At 54.7% G+C, this 15,300-nt stretch overlaps 1 protein-coding gene across 4 annotated transcripts in view; it reads left to right on the plus strand.

The window, feature by feature from the left end:
• Nucleotides 1–15,300, plus strand: part of BCL11B (BCL11 transcription factor B) — a 107,169-nt gene that overhangs the window by 35,031 nt on the left and 56,838 nt on the right. For 2 of the 4 annotated variants that reach the window (XM_049897904.1, XM_049897907.1), the window contains exon 3: nt 7,055–7,276. The exons of the other annotated variants lie outside the window; for them this stretch is intronic. In XM_049897904.1, the coding sequence (XP_049753861.1) occupies nt 7,055–7,276 (222 nt within the window). The remainder of the gene's footprint in view (nt 1–7,054; nt 7,277–15,300) is intronic. 4 annotated transcript variants of the gene reach the window in all.

The raw sequence follows: 15,300 nt of genomic DNA on the forward strand, positions 1-15,300 counted from the left end.
ACCCTGTACTCTGCCAAGCATGATGACCTCATTTTCCCTTTTTGTTGCTCTCCTTTAAAAGGGACACTTCCATATCCACCCCCGAGCCCAAACCTGGTGCAGCAGACACCTGGAGATGGCGGTGGCCTTCAGTGCTGCTGACGTGGAATGAGAGTCCGGGGTGCAGGGGGACTTGGGGAGCCCCAGCTCCCAAAGCATTTGGGTGCAGCTAGCCCAGCCATGCCACGCCCCTACCCAGGCTCTGGGTCTGTCTGGGAGGCACCCTGGGCTGGCAGGTTTTTGCGACAACTTCCGGTGTTCACTTAAATAAGCCCTTGGATGTCCCTTTTCGCTTTGTTGCTTATTTTATGTATTTGTTTATTTACTTTTATGACCAAATGAAAAACAAGGTCTAGTCTTTGTTGGTTCCCAGACTTCGATGATGAAAATCTAAGAAACAGAAATGAAGTAATACCTGTGGAATGAAGGAATTTATTTCTTGAGTAACGGCCCCCAAGACCGGTGTGGCTCTGAAAATGAGCAGCAAAGATGGCTAGTTGATATTGGTCTTCTCTATTCCTGCTGCCTTAGCCACTCCCTACTCCCTCCTTGCCCACTCCCCAAAAAAGGGGGGGGGGTGTAGAGAAAGAGACAAATGATGTGAAGGGTAGGTCTTGTCGGGGTGAGCACCCGGTGCCTGCCTCATTTAAGGTAGCACTCTGCTTCTTTCAAATAGGAAATTGCCAAAATGGATGTCATCGGCTGCTAATTAGATGTATTTTAACTGCAGGATCATTTTACCAGCTAATACAGTTATTATGTGCTTCAGTGTGAACCCATGGTGGAGCTGTTAAAATAGGAGAATGTAGCCTTAGCAAACAGCTAATGAAGCCTGCCCGGTTGGTGGAGAGACTTGTCCTCGGTGGCAGCTGATCCCTGTGGTGTTTCTGGCCCTGAGGATGGCCAGGCCAGGCCAGATGTTGAAGGTCTAAGTTTTTTCGACATCTCCTGAAGGGCTTGCTTTCCCTGTTACCTTCTCCTTTATGCATTTATCCCAGAGTCTGAGCCAGGAGGAAGCCCTGAGCCTCCCAGGTCATGTACCCCAAGGATCACACCCTCTCCCCTCTAGACCTCACAGCTCCCTGTCTTTGAACTCTGGCCTGCCCATGAGCAAAAAATGACCACACGTTAAGGATGTGTAGACGGGGGCTGCATCACTGCCAAACGGTTCTCACGACAGGCGGAGACCCCAAGGGCTGGGTCTCCAGCCTGCACGGGCCCACCTCCATCTTCTCTCTAGCAGACTGATCCTCCCGCTGGGGTGGGTGGAGGTGGGCTAGGATAAGGATAACCACTCTTAGATGTAAGCTGTGCGTTGGACTTCACGCTATTTCTCTCTCTCTCTCCTCCTCTTTGTACCCAGCATTTTTATCACCGTGAAGACCAAGTAGCTGGCAAATATTTAACCGATCAGAAAGGACTGTTTTTATTTGCCCGCGTGCGAATTGGGTTATCTGCCTATCCTGTTGATGAAATTTGGGGCGGCCTCTCCTGCCCAGCCTGTGTGCCTCTCAAATTTTTCCCGGCTCCCATTTCCATATTTCTGCGTGCTTGTTCTTTGTTAATCACTTGGCAAGCGCTTATTTGAATATTAAAAATTTCTTTAATCATCAAAGGCAGGAGCGCAGTCTCATGAATATTCATATTTTCCCCCTCCTCAGACTGGATTCTAGTTCATTACCCCTGCAGTAAAAGCCACACAGCCATCAATCGCCCTCATTACAGGCGCTGGCGTTTTGATTGGCTGCCTGCTGCCCAGAGCTTTTTTTAATTTTTTCCCCCTTCTCCTATGAGCTGTCTCCTACCTGCCAACAACCCACCCGCACCCCCCCCCCCAAAAATCAACAATGCAAGAATAAATTTCTCTGGTTGAAAAGCAACTTTGCAAACTTATCCAGCAGTCCTCGTGGCTACCACCGCCGCAGCGACCACCGGCACCCCCCACGCCCTCTCCTCCCCCTCGCCGAAAAAGGAAGAGGGAAAAAATTAAATAAATAAATAAAAGGGAGAAACTTGAGCCTCAGAGATGAATATTTGTCAAGAGAGTTGACGTAAGTTTCATTTGCATAATGACTTTGTACTGCTGCATTAATAAAATTTGCATATGAAGCCATGTTAATTACTCCTGATCATGCTTTTTGCATTCATGCATAGTAATTTTCTCCGACTTGTGAGAATTAATGTCTTGGCAGGGGGGGAGGGGGCGCGGGGACTGTCAGGTTTCCGAGCCAGGGTCCCTCTCTCAGGCGTCCCTGATCTATGACTCATTGCTCAGCACCGGCAGGAGTTCTTGGCCTAAAACGGGGGTCCGCTCAGAGGCCCCGGTGGGGAGAAGGGAGCCGCTCCTGCACGGCCTGTGCCGGCGCGGCCCCCCACGCCCCGCCAGCAACGCTGAACTGGAGAGCCTCCTGTCTCAGAGGGGACCCCGTGAGGACGCAGCGCTGGGAGCGCTCGCCCCGGTCCCCTGCACCCCGGCCCGGGCCTCTGCGGGGCTTTTTTGTGTCTGCAGCGCGCAGGTGGGCGTGTTCCCGGGCGCTGCAGTGCGCGTGTGCGAGGAGGAAGGCAGCAACACCTGTAAGGCCGCCCTGGAGGGAAGCCGGTCCAGACGCTGGTGGAAGGCTCAGGCGGATGAACGCGCCTGGCAGGGGTCTGATCCTCTGCTTCGGAGCTTGAGAAGCATTTTAGGCGCTTTGTTTGTTGTTGTGTGCCCTGGAGTCAATCCCGACTCATAGGGACCCTGTAGGACCGTGGAGAGCTGCCCCGTAGGGCTTCGTAGGCTGCAGTCTTTCCGGGAGCAGATCACCAGGTCTGATGGTGGGTTCGAACTGCCAACGTTTTGATTAGCAGCCATCAAGGCTTGTTGTGTTATGAACTTTTTTTTTTTTTTTTTGGTGCCACTGATGCAGACCCTGACTCCGCCAAATCAGGAGGTCCTGGGTGACTTCTCGATGCACTTTCCTTGTGGGGGTTCGTCATGGCTGCCTCACAGGAAGGTTACTAGGCTTTAATGAGATACTATCTGTATTATTTCATTTTCCCTAAGTAAGATGAACTTGTTGTTAGCGGCCCTCGAGTTGGCCCCAAATTTATGGCAACCTATGCGCAACGGAATTTTTATTATTTTTATGCGCAACGGAATAGGAATGTTGTGATCCATAGGCTTTTTGTTGGCTGATTTTTGGAAGTCGATCACCAGACCTTTATTCCTAGTCTCTGTTAGTCTGGAAGCTCTGCTGAAGCCTGTTCAGCATCATACCAACACACAAGCCTCCACTGACAGATGGGTGGTGGCTTTGCGTAAGGTGCATTGGCCGGGAATCAAACCTGGGCCTCCCACGTGGAAGACGAGAATTCTACCACTGAACCACTAATGTTCCCAGTATGGACTTACGTGACAAGAGAGCACAGCAGTGGGGTTTCGTTGTTAAGCCCCCTGGACCCCACCTAAGGCTGAGTGGTCTGCCTGGTGTCATACCCACGTACCCAGGTGCACGTGTGCCTGTTAGCATTCCAGAAGGGAATGGTGTGGACCTCGGGGGAAAGCATGTGTTTAGGAGAGAGACCTGCAGGGCTGCTGGGGTGCCTTACTAGGTACACAGCCCCTCTGCAGACTTTCTCAGTCTGTGATGTAGAATTGAGGATGAATGATGGTGACCATTTATTGAGTAGTTACTAGATGCAGGCGCTGGCACAGGTGGCTGTGCCCCTTCCCTTAAAGGCAGTGAGCTGAGGTTTTCAGAAAATGACTTTCCCTGGTCACAGGGCCAGGATTTGAACCCAGGTCTCTCTTGTTCTGAAGCTGTGTCCCGTGCCTCCAAGCTCCCAAAGCGTCCTCCTCCGGTGTCTGGGCGTGCAGACTGTAGTCACCGGGTCTCGGCTGCTCTCTCGGGTGCTGGATTCCCTGCTGTCCCACGTGGAGGGCCCGGGACAGGTGCGGAGGCCCAGAGACCAAGTCTTGACATTGGAGTCTTTTTTCTTTTTCACTGAGATAAGATTCACATGACGTGAAACTCACGCATTTAATCATTTTAAAGTGGACAACTTAGCGGATCCCCAGTTGGAAACCCTGGTGGCACAGTGCTTATGAGCTGTGGCTGCTAACCAAAATGTTGGCAGTTTGAATCCCCCAGCCGCTCCTTGGAAACCCTGTGGGGCAGTTCTACTCCGTCCTATAGGGTCACTGTGAGTCAGAGTCAACCCCACGGGAGTGGAGTTTTTGGTTTGGTTTAGTGCAGTGAAACCTGTGAGAGCCGGAACTCGACATGACTGCCTTGTTTTTCCAGGTCTCACGAGTTTTCTGCCTTTGACGGGGTGCAGTCTTACCGCTTTTCTATCATTCTCCACTGGCGGCAAATGTGTGCGATTTCCTCCTCTGACAGGTTTCTGCCTTACACGGGTTCTGGCTTCCGCAGGTGTTACTGCGTATCTCACAGTTGTGTAACCATTGCGACAATCAGTCTGAGAACACTGCATCACCCCAGTAAGAAACCCTGTACCCGTTAGCCTCACTCCCCATCTCCCACCCGCTGCCCCCCTGGCAACAAGCATTGGCGTGCTCTGGAGAGTTCCTGTAAACGGGGTCACACGATACGTGGCCTTTTGTGTCTGGCTTCTTTCACCACCTTTGGCTTTATGGTAGCTTCGGAAGAGGACTCTTCGGCTTCCACCTTTGGACAGAGGTTAGGGTTTAAGCTGCTGCAAGGGAAGGACCTACCCCAGGGCAGAGGCTCTCCTCTGCCAGCCCCAGCAAGCCTGGGCAGCTTGGGGTCTGAAGCCCCTCACCCTTACTGCCTGCCCCCACCCCTCTGCTGGCCCTGGGGCTGGTGGACTTCTGCAAGGTCAGAGTTCATCAGGAGGCCTTTCTGGGGGCAACCCGCCCCCTGCTCACCTGAGTTTGGGAGGTTCTGAGGGGCAGAGCACCATGTTTTGTGCGACTTGTCTTGACAGACTGGCTCAGCCTGGACCTTTCCAGAAGGAGAGAGTGTGGCTGGGTGGCCAAGTTCTCCCTGCTTTTGAGTCTTTCTTCCCCACGGAGCCACATTGTGGCTCCGCATTTGGGAAAATTGTTCTCAGGCCCCGAGGTGGCCTTGTTGGTGTCTCAATTGTGATAAATGGTGGGGGCTGTGTCACAGCCCCATCCAGAATCCTGAGGGCCTGAGCCTGGATTTGGCCTCTTGTAGCCTCCCATGGCCTGATGGAGCCCTTGGACCTCAGTCTTCCCCTCCCCTCACCTGACCTTCCTCCCAGGATCCTGGGGCTCCCTAGTCACCGCACCCTAGCGGCAGCCGCAGAGGGAGGTGGGAAACCTCCAGGCTTTGGGTTCGAGTCCCAGACCTCCCTGAGCCTCAGTTTCTCCCTGTGGAATGGGGATGGTCAGCCCTGCTGAGCAAGGTGGTTGGGAAGGCTAAGTGACAGGGCAGTTGACAACAGGTATTGGACACAAGGCCACCGTGAGGAGGTGTTTGGAGTCCCTGTGGTCTGCAGGGAGAGCCGATGGAGGGATTGAAGGAGATCTGCAGTGGACAGCGGCAGACACAGGGTGCAGTGCCGGGGGATTCCAGATGAGGTTTGGCCAGGGCAGGCTTCCAGGGCGGAGGGTGTGGCGCTAAGTCTGGGGCATTGCCTTCTGCTCAGCATCTGCGCCTGGAACTGCTCCTGGGTCCTCACCACGCCCCGGGCCCAGGGCCCAGCCTGTACGTGGTCTTCTTGGCTGGAGGGGCTCCAGTGCCCTTAGCTTCGTTTTCTTTGGAGAGCAGTTACAGCCCCCAAGCCCAGGTCTTCTCAGAGCCCTGAAGCCCGAACCCTGGACAGCGCACATTTTGGAGAGCGAGGGGCACAGAGAAAGAGCCAGGTTTTGGTTCCCTGCAGGACGGGGTTTGGGTGGAGCTGGCTGCTGGTGTCTGTCCTTGGTTTGCTCATCTGTGCAATGAGTGTCCTAAGTCTGCCCTGTGGGCATGTTGGGAGAACGATCAAGATAAAGCCTGTCAGGCTCCTGCACCTAGTGGGCTGGCAGGGACCTCCCGCTGCAGAATCCGGAGTGGGGGCCGCAGAGCGATCAGCTTCCCTCGCAGAGTCAGCCCAGCCAGCCATCCGTCCTCTTGCTGTTGTTTTCTGTCTCTCTGATGCTTCCCGGCTCAGTTATTTACCCAGGGAATTTGGGCTTCTTCACTTGTGGGTTTGGCAAGAGCGTCACACAAATGTTTTGCCCTGGTGGTCTCTTCGCTATTTAAGATAAACGGCCAAATCAATCGCAGGCCTTGCTGGGGAGCCGAGGGAGCCGCAGGAGCTGGTGGGGGCGTGTGGTGGGCAGGGGTGAGGTGGCCCAGGCCCTGGGCCCTGTGTGTGCCGCTGGCAGACCTGGGAAGGTGCCCCGAGCCAGGCCTACACGTTCAGAGGGGTGCTCGGCAGTGCCAGGGTTTTCAGGGGAAGGGGTCTTCCGAGCCTTGGCAGGGCAGTTGCCTGTGAGGACGCTGTGTGCTTGGTGCTCAGGGTCGCAGAGGACTGTGGGCTGAAGGGAAGCCAGGGGGAGGCTGCCAGTGCCCAGACGCTCAGAGGTGGAGGGACTATGTCTGGGGCCTGCAAAAACGGCTGGACCCAAGGGAGCAGTGGTGGCTCTGAGCTCTCTCTTCTCTGAGAGGGGGGTGGCCCGATTTTAGGGACCAAACCCTCAAATGAGGCCTGCTCCAGATTCCTCCAGAAGCCCCCGCGTGGGCTTCCTTCCTGGGAGCGGGGGCCTGGCAACCCCTATTTGCCCAAGCCCTGCGTTAGGTCTCCCGGGTCAGGGGTCCCGGCCCCAAGACGGCCTAGCCTGGCAGCTGCAGAAGTAGGCCTCCCCCTGTGACCCTGCCCCACGCCCGGCCCACCGCCCTGCCCTGCACCCCAGTCGCCCTCCCCGCAGGGCCGCGCACTCCCCTCGACGGGGGCCCGCCGTCCCCTGCCCCGGGCCCCGCCCCGCCCCCGGCCCCGTCCCGTCCACGGCCCCACTGACCAGTCTTTTCTATTGTTTTTTCTCCAGGGCCGTGCAGGCCTGCCCAGCTGCCAGCGATGGCCCCCATCGCTGCCTCCTCCTCCCACCCTCACACATCCGTGATCACGCCACCTCTGCGCGCGCTGGGCGCCCTCCCGCCCTGCTTTTCCCTGCCGTGCTGCGGGGCGCGCCCGCTCTCGGGCGACGGCACTCAGGGTGAGGGTCAGACGGAGGCTGCGGCCCCCTTTGGATGCCAGTGTCAGTTGTCAGGTAACAGACGACGCCGCGGTGGGGGGTGGGCTCCCGGGATGGCGGGGGGCCGGCGGCGGCTGCCCCCAGGCGGGCTGGGCCAAGGTGGGGACCCGGGGGCAGTGCAAACCCCAGCCTGGAAGGCGTTTTTTGGGGGGCACCGGGGGCGTGGTGAGGGCTGTCTCCAGAAATGTAAACCGAATCCCGGCTCCATGGGTCAGGGGGTCCCCCGCCCAGGCTGAGAGTTTCACTCCCAGAGTGCACTTTGCCAGCCTCCAAATTTCATCTTTCTGGGCTGTTTAGCTAAAGCTTAATTGGATAACGCTTAACATCTGAGGTTGTCTTCTGCCCTCGCCCGCCACCCCTCCCCCAGGACCAGGGGAAGATTCCTTGGTAGTCTGTGTGCATCGCTGGAGTCGTCCAAATTGCTGAGTTTCTCTTTGGGAGAATGTGTTGCCCATTAGTTTTGAGGGGGAGAAAAAAAAAAAAGCCAAAATCAAAAAGAGCCTTTGAGTTGTGGGCACAGGAGGGAGTGAAATACCGAGGGAATTGTCTGTGTGGGGGGTGACGTGGTTTCACCATCCTCAGCAGGAGCAGTCTGCGTACCTGGAGACTGTGTACCTACTGTGTGCCGGGCCCTGGGTGGGCTCCCCATCTGGGCTTGCACTGACTCCGCCCTCCTTCCCCGGGAACTCGTGGCTGCCCATTGTACAGATGCCTAGACCGAGGCCGCCGGCCGTCAATGGGCGGCTTCTCTGCCACAATGCCCGCTTCTCCACTACCCCGCTCCCCTCAAAGCAAAACCAAAACCCCTGCTCCGGCCTGGAGTGTCTGGGAATTAGGCAGGCAGAGGGCTGTGTCCGGGGCCCTTGAGGGTCTCCTCTGGACCCCTCCGCCCAGTCCCTCCGCCTGGCCTGCCTGGTGTGAAACTCGCAGTGGCCAACACACCAGAATGGTGACGCAGAAGCACGTGGTGAGCTCCACTCAGCCTGGTTTTGGTGGTGTTAGCAAAAACGAAAGAGAAGCATGAGGGGCTGGAGCCAGGGAAGGAGAGGGTGGGTCCAGGGCCCGGCGGGTTGGATTTGTCATCAGGCACAGTGCAGCTTCCTCTGGACTTGGGCCATGAAAGGAAAACTAGTTTCATTGGGCAGGTTTTTGTTCTTCGTTCTGGCCCACTCGCCCTCCCCAGTGCAGCTGCCTCAAGGGATCATGCCTGTGGAGCCCCTGCTCCAGGACCAAGACTCCCTGAGCCTTCTTGCTGGTGGGGAAGGCAGCCTCAGGCCCCCCACCACAGACAGGGACGTCATGGGATCTGGCTTCCAAGGGGAACTCTGCTTTCTTACTGGGCTTCTGCCTTGACTGCACAAAACGCAGATGGAAATTGCCAGGGAAGTAGTCCCCACAGCTAGGCCCCCCCGCCCTGGCCGCCTGCCCCCCAGGGTGACTGGGGCTCCCTTCCTGGCTCTGTGAATCGGTGCTGTGAGGCTGCAGGAGACCCCGACACTCAACGGTGGGCCTGCTCTGTCTGGGCGACCACTGCCCCACTCTCACGGCTTCCTGTAATTAGCGCTGCGGCTCCTGCAGCCACTTGGGGGGCTGCTATCAGAGATCAGCCTGAGTGTTTATGACTGGACTCGGTCAGGTTCTGCAGAGCAGGAATCTGATCCCCGGGCAGAGGCAGCCTGAGGCTCTGCTTAACCCTGTGCTGGCACAGGCTCTGTTAGAAGCTGCGCAGTGGGCGAGATTCTGCCAGGGGGACTGCCTCTCCCTCCTGCGTGCCTGGCCCTCCAGCACCCTTGGACTGGGCCCAGCCAGGCTGTTATCATCCCCATTTGCAGACGGGCAAGCGAAGGCTTGGGGCGGGGGTGCTGAGTGGCTGCGCCAAGGTGGCAGAACTGGGATCTGTCTTTGGGATGCCTCCCGATAAAGCCCCTGCCTGCTCCCCCCGAGCCACCCTGGGGGAGGTGGGTGGGGGGACAAAGGAGTGGACTCAGCTGCAGGGTGTCCTCATTTGTGCTTTCTGAGCCTCGTTGCTGTAGGCAGCCTCGTTGTTAGTCGCAGTCCTGTCAGCTCCAACTCAGGGTGACCTCATGTATAACAGAGCGAGCGAAAGGTTGTCCAGTCATGTGCCATCTTCATGATCATTGGCTTGTTTGAGCCCTGACCCTCTTCTTTACCAAACATGATGTCTTTTTCTATCAACTGCTCTTTCTTGATGACAAATCCAAAGTAAACGAGTCAAAGTCTCACCATCCTCACTTCTAAGGAGCATTCTGGTTGTATCTCTTCTGTGACTGATTGTTTGTTATTTTGGCAGTCCGTGGTATAATTTTCAGTATTCTTCACCAGCACCACAATTTGAATGTATCACTTCTTGTGTCTTCCCCTTCTATTGTCCAGCTTTTGAAGGTGTGTAAGACAATGGAAAAGTCCATGGCTTGGGCCAGTGACACTTTGATGACGCTTCCTTCTTAGGACTGTATATTAAGGGCCTACTATGATCAGAGAGAGCCCTGGTGGTGCAGAGGGAGCCCTTGGCTGCTCACCGAAGGGTGGGTGGTTCGAACCCACCAGCTGCTCACCAGGAGAAAGATGTGGCAGTCTGTTTCTGTAAAGATTGCAGCCTTGAAAACCCTGTGGGGCAGTTCCACTCCATCCTACAGAGTTGCTATGAGTCAGAATCGACTCGGGTACTGGCTACCCTGGGCAGCATGGCACTAGGCATTCTGTGTTCACTCTTGAATTTATTTAATCCTCACAGTAACCTTAGGAGGTAGAGTTTACTCTCCCTACCTGACGGATGAAAAAATGAGGCTCAGAGAGATCAAGGGCTTGCAGCTCACATTTATTCATTTGTTCATTCATTTATTCATTGTTCCACTCAAAACCCTTTCTTGGCACCTAGTTTGGTTGGTGCAAACAAAGGCAGAGTCGGGCCTGGTGAGCCTCATGTGGCTTGCAGTCTGGTGGGGAGAGAGGACGTGGGACTTTCTTGCAGTCTGCGGGGAGAGAGGACGTGGGACTTGTTTGCAGTCTGGGGGAGAGAGGACGTGGGACTTACACTCAGGATTGGAAGGGGAACAAAGAGCAAAGAGGGACGAAACGTGGAGGTGGGATTCTGTCCAGGGATGGCCAGCTCCAAGCACCTGTTCCATCTCTAAGTGGTGGCTCATCTTCTGGGCTTAGAGGCCTTCTTGGATTTTAGGATTCCAGAGCCAAGAGGGTGCAGAGCCTTCTTGAGCTGCCCACACACTTGATTGAAGAGCCGGGGGAGGGGGAGGGGCAGGAGGCAAGGAGTGTTTCATCCCTGAGGTCTAGGCTGCAGGGGGCTGGGGAGATCCCAGACCCTCCCAAGGGGTCTGTTCTCAGCGTCAGTGCTCTGCCCCAATCCCAGCAGTGTTCTTACATTGCCTGATTGCTCCCCGTTAGCCTGCGCCAGGCTGCGCCGCCATATTTTCTGATCAATTCTAATACCTGAAAATATTCTATTCCACTGGTTTCTGTCCCTTTGTGGTTTCTGTCCCTGGCACCGGGCTGTTTGCTTAAGTGTTTTTAGTGCCTGTTTAATTAGTAGTTGGAATGGAGTCATTAAATTCCCAGTAACCCCTGTTAGGGAGAAGCAGTCTGCTGTGAAGAGGGAACGGGGCCACTGTCCTTACTTTGTTTTGCCCCTTTTTGGATCAGGATGCATTGAACCTATCTCTTCAAATTAATATGGAAAACCCCAGTGTAAACGTGTTTCACACAGGTTAATTGTGTGCCCGTGAACACAGCCACCGTTATTTATAGAAGGATGTGACTTTGTGGGGGAGAAAGCCACACAGGTATGTGTGTTGTGCACACCCCAGGCTGGCAGCATCCCCAATCAGCCCGCCTCTGGAGCACATGTCCTGGACCTCCTTCAGGCGGCCACAGTGGGGAGAAAAGACTTGGGGGTACCCCCCTTTTTTTCCCCTACTGCGATAAAGTGGGCTTTAGCGTCGGCTTTCCTGGAAACTGAGGTTTCTTCCCTGAGAAATTCCTTAGTTTTTCCTTCTATTAAAATACACACACACACACACACACACACACACACGTCCCTTGCTCTTATTCCCAGATTTAGTATTTGCACCTGTTGTTGTCGTGTGCCATCGAGTTGATTCTGACTCATAGCGACCCCCTAGGACAGAGTAGAACTGCCCCATAGGGTTTCCAAGGAGCGATGGGTGGATTCGAGTTCGCCTGCTTGCTAGAAACATCCCAGCAGCTTTCGCAGTCGTTGGCAGACACGCGTGCGCAGAATGGCAGAAAAAATTCCCAGCTGAGGTTGAAGGAGGTTGGTTCGGTGTCTGTTATTTAGTATTCACAGGGACGTTATAGAACAGAGCTCCTGGGGGCAGTGCTGGCTCAGTGGTAGAATTCTCACTTTCCACGCGGGGGACCAGGGTTCGATTCCCGACCAGCGCGCCTCATGCTAGCCACCACCCCTCTGTCAATGGAGGCTTGCTTGTTGCTAGGATGCTGAACAGGTTTCAGTGGAGCTTCTAGACTAAGGTGGACTAGGAAGAAAGGCCTGGTGATCTGAAAATAAGCCAGTGGAAACCCTGTGGATCACCGCGGTCCAATCCACAACCTATCATGAGGACGGTGCAGGGCCAGGCAGCGTTTTGTACCATTTGCATGGGGTCACCACGAGTCCTGGGCTGACTCAGCGGCAGCTGACGACAATGTTTGGCTCTGGAGCAGATCAACATGGAGCTCGTGTGGTTGAACTGGGATGAGGTTGGCTCGGGGTCCCAGGGCTCGTGGGGGAAGGAAGACTGTTCAGAGAAGTTTGAAAACCATTGAGCTTTGGTCCCTCAAACGCTTCCTGTTCTGAGGCTTCCGCACTTGAGAGGTAGTGACCAGACTGCTCTGTCCTTCCCTATCCATGTGACCTTGGACAAGCCATATCCCCCCGTTCCTCAGCTTCCCCATCTATAAAATGGGGATAGTAGCAGTCCATACTTGGAAGGGTTGTGCTGAGGAACGGATGAGGCCACACGGGGCGGGTGCTGAAAACAGAGCCCTGTGCTGAGAGAGCCCCATGCAAGCTGTGATTCATGCAGGCTGCTTCACAGTGTTGACTTACGATGCGTCCAGTATGGATAGGATCTGACTTCAGGCCAGTCCTCAGTTTCCATTCTTAAAAACACCCACCCTCTGGGCTGGCCCAGCTTGCGTACCAGCCGTGGGAGGTGGAAAAAGAACCGAGAAACTTCATTGCATATTTAAAAGCCGCAAACGGTCATCAGCCACGGTGATTAATACGTGCACTTGGTGAAGTTCAAGGTCTCATGCAAGAACACGCAGGATCCCAGCTCAGGGAAGTGGAAGTGTTTGGATTTAATAGGGGGAGTCAGCTGCAGCCATTAGTATATGCTGAAATCACAGGGCAATCTTGTAAAGTTAAATTCAATTTACTTTTCTACTGAAATTGCGCTTGCTGTGTTATTTAACTAGTCTGGGGTTTCTTGGCATGGGCTAAAGGGACAATAAAGATAAAAGAATACCTGTAAGTAAATAGTAGGGTTGAACAGTGGAATCTGTCCTTTCCCCTCCTTCAATTATATCCCAGTGTTCATCTTGTGTTGGTTTTATAACTGGAGCCGTCCAACGGGGCGCGGTGGGTTAGACCACCCTTGCTGTGGAAGCTTGATGCAATTAATACAGTCTGTCTGGAAGGCGGCCTTATTTCTGGAAGTTTTCTGTTAATGATATGGTCTGTGCTTTGCGTATTTCATACCAGAACAAGAAGCAAGCTGCAGTTTCATTCTGGAGTGGGCTTGATTAGCACCGGAGGACCAGTGGGGAGCCAGGCAGTGATGCGGATGGAGGTGGCAAGGCCGTCCCCCCAAAGTGCACTGCTCGCCAGCCCGCCGATGCCCTTTTTTCTGGGGTGGGGGTCAGAGGTGCCCCATGGGGGGAGCAGAGCCTCCAGGGAGACTCTGGAGGGAGGGGTGAGTATGGGGGTGAAGAAGAAAAAATAGTGTGTCGGAGTGTGAGAGCGTGTGTGTGTGTGTGTGTGTGTGTGTGTGAGCGTGCACCACGTGGGGTCTCCAGAATCAGCCCACACGGCCTGTGCCCGTGGTCCCTGGTCCGGGTGTGTGTGTTTGCGTGAGTGTATGTGTGTGTTTGTGAGTGTGAATGAGCGGGGATGTAGTGTGGGAATGAGTATGTGTGTGTAAGAGTGTATATGAGTATGCACATGTCTGTGTTTGAGTGAACGTGTGATCGCATGTGTGTATATGAGTGTGTATGAGTCAGAGTACGTGAGTGTGTGTGTGCTTGAGTGAGTGTGCAAATGTATGAGTCATGTATATATGTAAGGGCGTGTGATTGTGTGTATGTGTGTGTATGCAAGCGTGTGTGCAAGTGTATGTATGTAAGAATGTATGTGTGTGAGTCCGTCTGTGTGCATGTGTGCTTGTGTCTGTGTGTGTGACTGTGCATGTGTGCGTCTGTGTGCATGAGTGTGTGTGTGTGTGCATGTGTCTGTGTGTGTGAGTGTGTGTGGATAGAGCACCACCAGTGGAGGTTAGAAAACATGCCGTGTGACCCCCCCCCGCCTTTTGCAAATTACCACTGCTGTCAGTGTCTTTCTGGGCAAGCAGGGTGCCAGTGTCATGGCTCGCTGTAGCAACAGGGCTTTGAGAGGCGTTATTAAAATTTAAAGAGTCATCTGTACGCCTTGCCATGCCTAAGTTACCCAAGAGGCTGATGGCCCCAGCATTTGCCATCCAACAGAGATGCCTGCCTACCGGCCCCACAGCGTTGCCATGGAACCCCACCCCACTGCAGAGCCTGCCCTCCACTGCCCTCCTTCAAAACCTAGACACCTCTTCTGGACCTGGAGGAAGGCTGGGAACAGCTCTGCAGAGCTGGAAGGCCCCAGGACAGAAGGAGCTGACCCCCCAGGGCGATGGAGGTGGCTGAGGCCAAAGGGCTTTGGTGGACTCCAAAAAGTCTCCTGTCCACCGTGGTAGCTCCTCCAGCATCACCAGGGACCCAAGGAGCTGGGGAGGGGGATCTGGGGCCAGAGAAGGACTGGTTGCTGTCCAGTGGGGGCAGGGCCCCTCCCAGCTTGACTATCCTTAGATAAAAGGGGTCCCAGCGTCGTCCCGGAGCAGAGACCCTGCAGCCCTGCCAGATCCCATGTCCCTCTCCAGGCCGGCCCTTCAGACGCTCCGAAGGCAGAGCTAAATCAAAGAATTCTGTTCAAATCTGTACAAGATGTTGCTGTTTTTCTGCTCTGACAGGAGAGGCATTTGGAAGTGCAGTTTCTTTCTTTCTTTCTTTTTTTTTTTTTATAGCTGTCTTAAAAAGGAGTTTGGCTGTTTAGCACAGCTGGTGCTCATTACATTATGCACTGGCAATAAAATAGCATGTGTAATTAATTTTTAATGCAGCGCTCTATGCAACGCTTTAAAGCAGTTAGTGGATGTGAAGAGCCAGCGCCGGCCACCGACAGCAGACACCTCAGAGCCAGGCGGCCACAGCCTGCATCTTTAAAGGGAATCCGAAAGTGGCCCAGGAGGCCGCAGGCCCCTCCAGGCGGGTGAAATGGACCAGAAATGGGGTCATCCCAGGTGACCTGCAGGCTTGAGTTAATCTGTAACCGTCCGGGATCAGGGGTCCCAAGAGATCACCTGATCCAGCCCCTTCATTACATAGATGGGGAAACTGAGGCATAGAGCGAGAAAGAGTCCACAGGAGGCAGGTGGCAGAGCTGACTCGAACCCGGGCCCCTCAGGCTCCGTCCATGAGGCCTGGCCACCGCCTCTCTTGAGTTCATACTGAAAACCAGAGAAGGAAATTCATCACCTAGCTGAAGCCACTTAAGAATTGATTTCTGCCTTAGCACAAGGCTCAGTGTGAAATGTGTAGTTAGATTTGGCAGCAGTTAGAGTTTTGACTTCGGGGAGGCCCATGGCTGACCTCTTAGTGCCTCGGTTTTGCCATCTGCAGTCGCAGCGCTCTTGCGAGGGTCGAGGCCTTCATCCCGTGCTATGCTTCGGTTGCTGGCT

The sequence above is a fragment of the Elephas maximus genome, chromosome 10 (genome assembly GCF_024166365.1).
Source record: "Elephas maximus indicus isolate mEleMax1 chromosome 10, mEleMax1 primary haplotype, whole genome shotgun sequence".
Taxonomy (NCBI): domain Eukaryota; kingdom Metazoa; phylum Chordata; class Mammalia; order Proboscidea; family Elephantidae; genus Elephas; species Elephas maximus.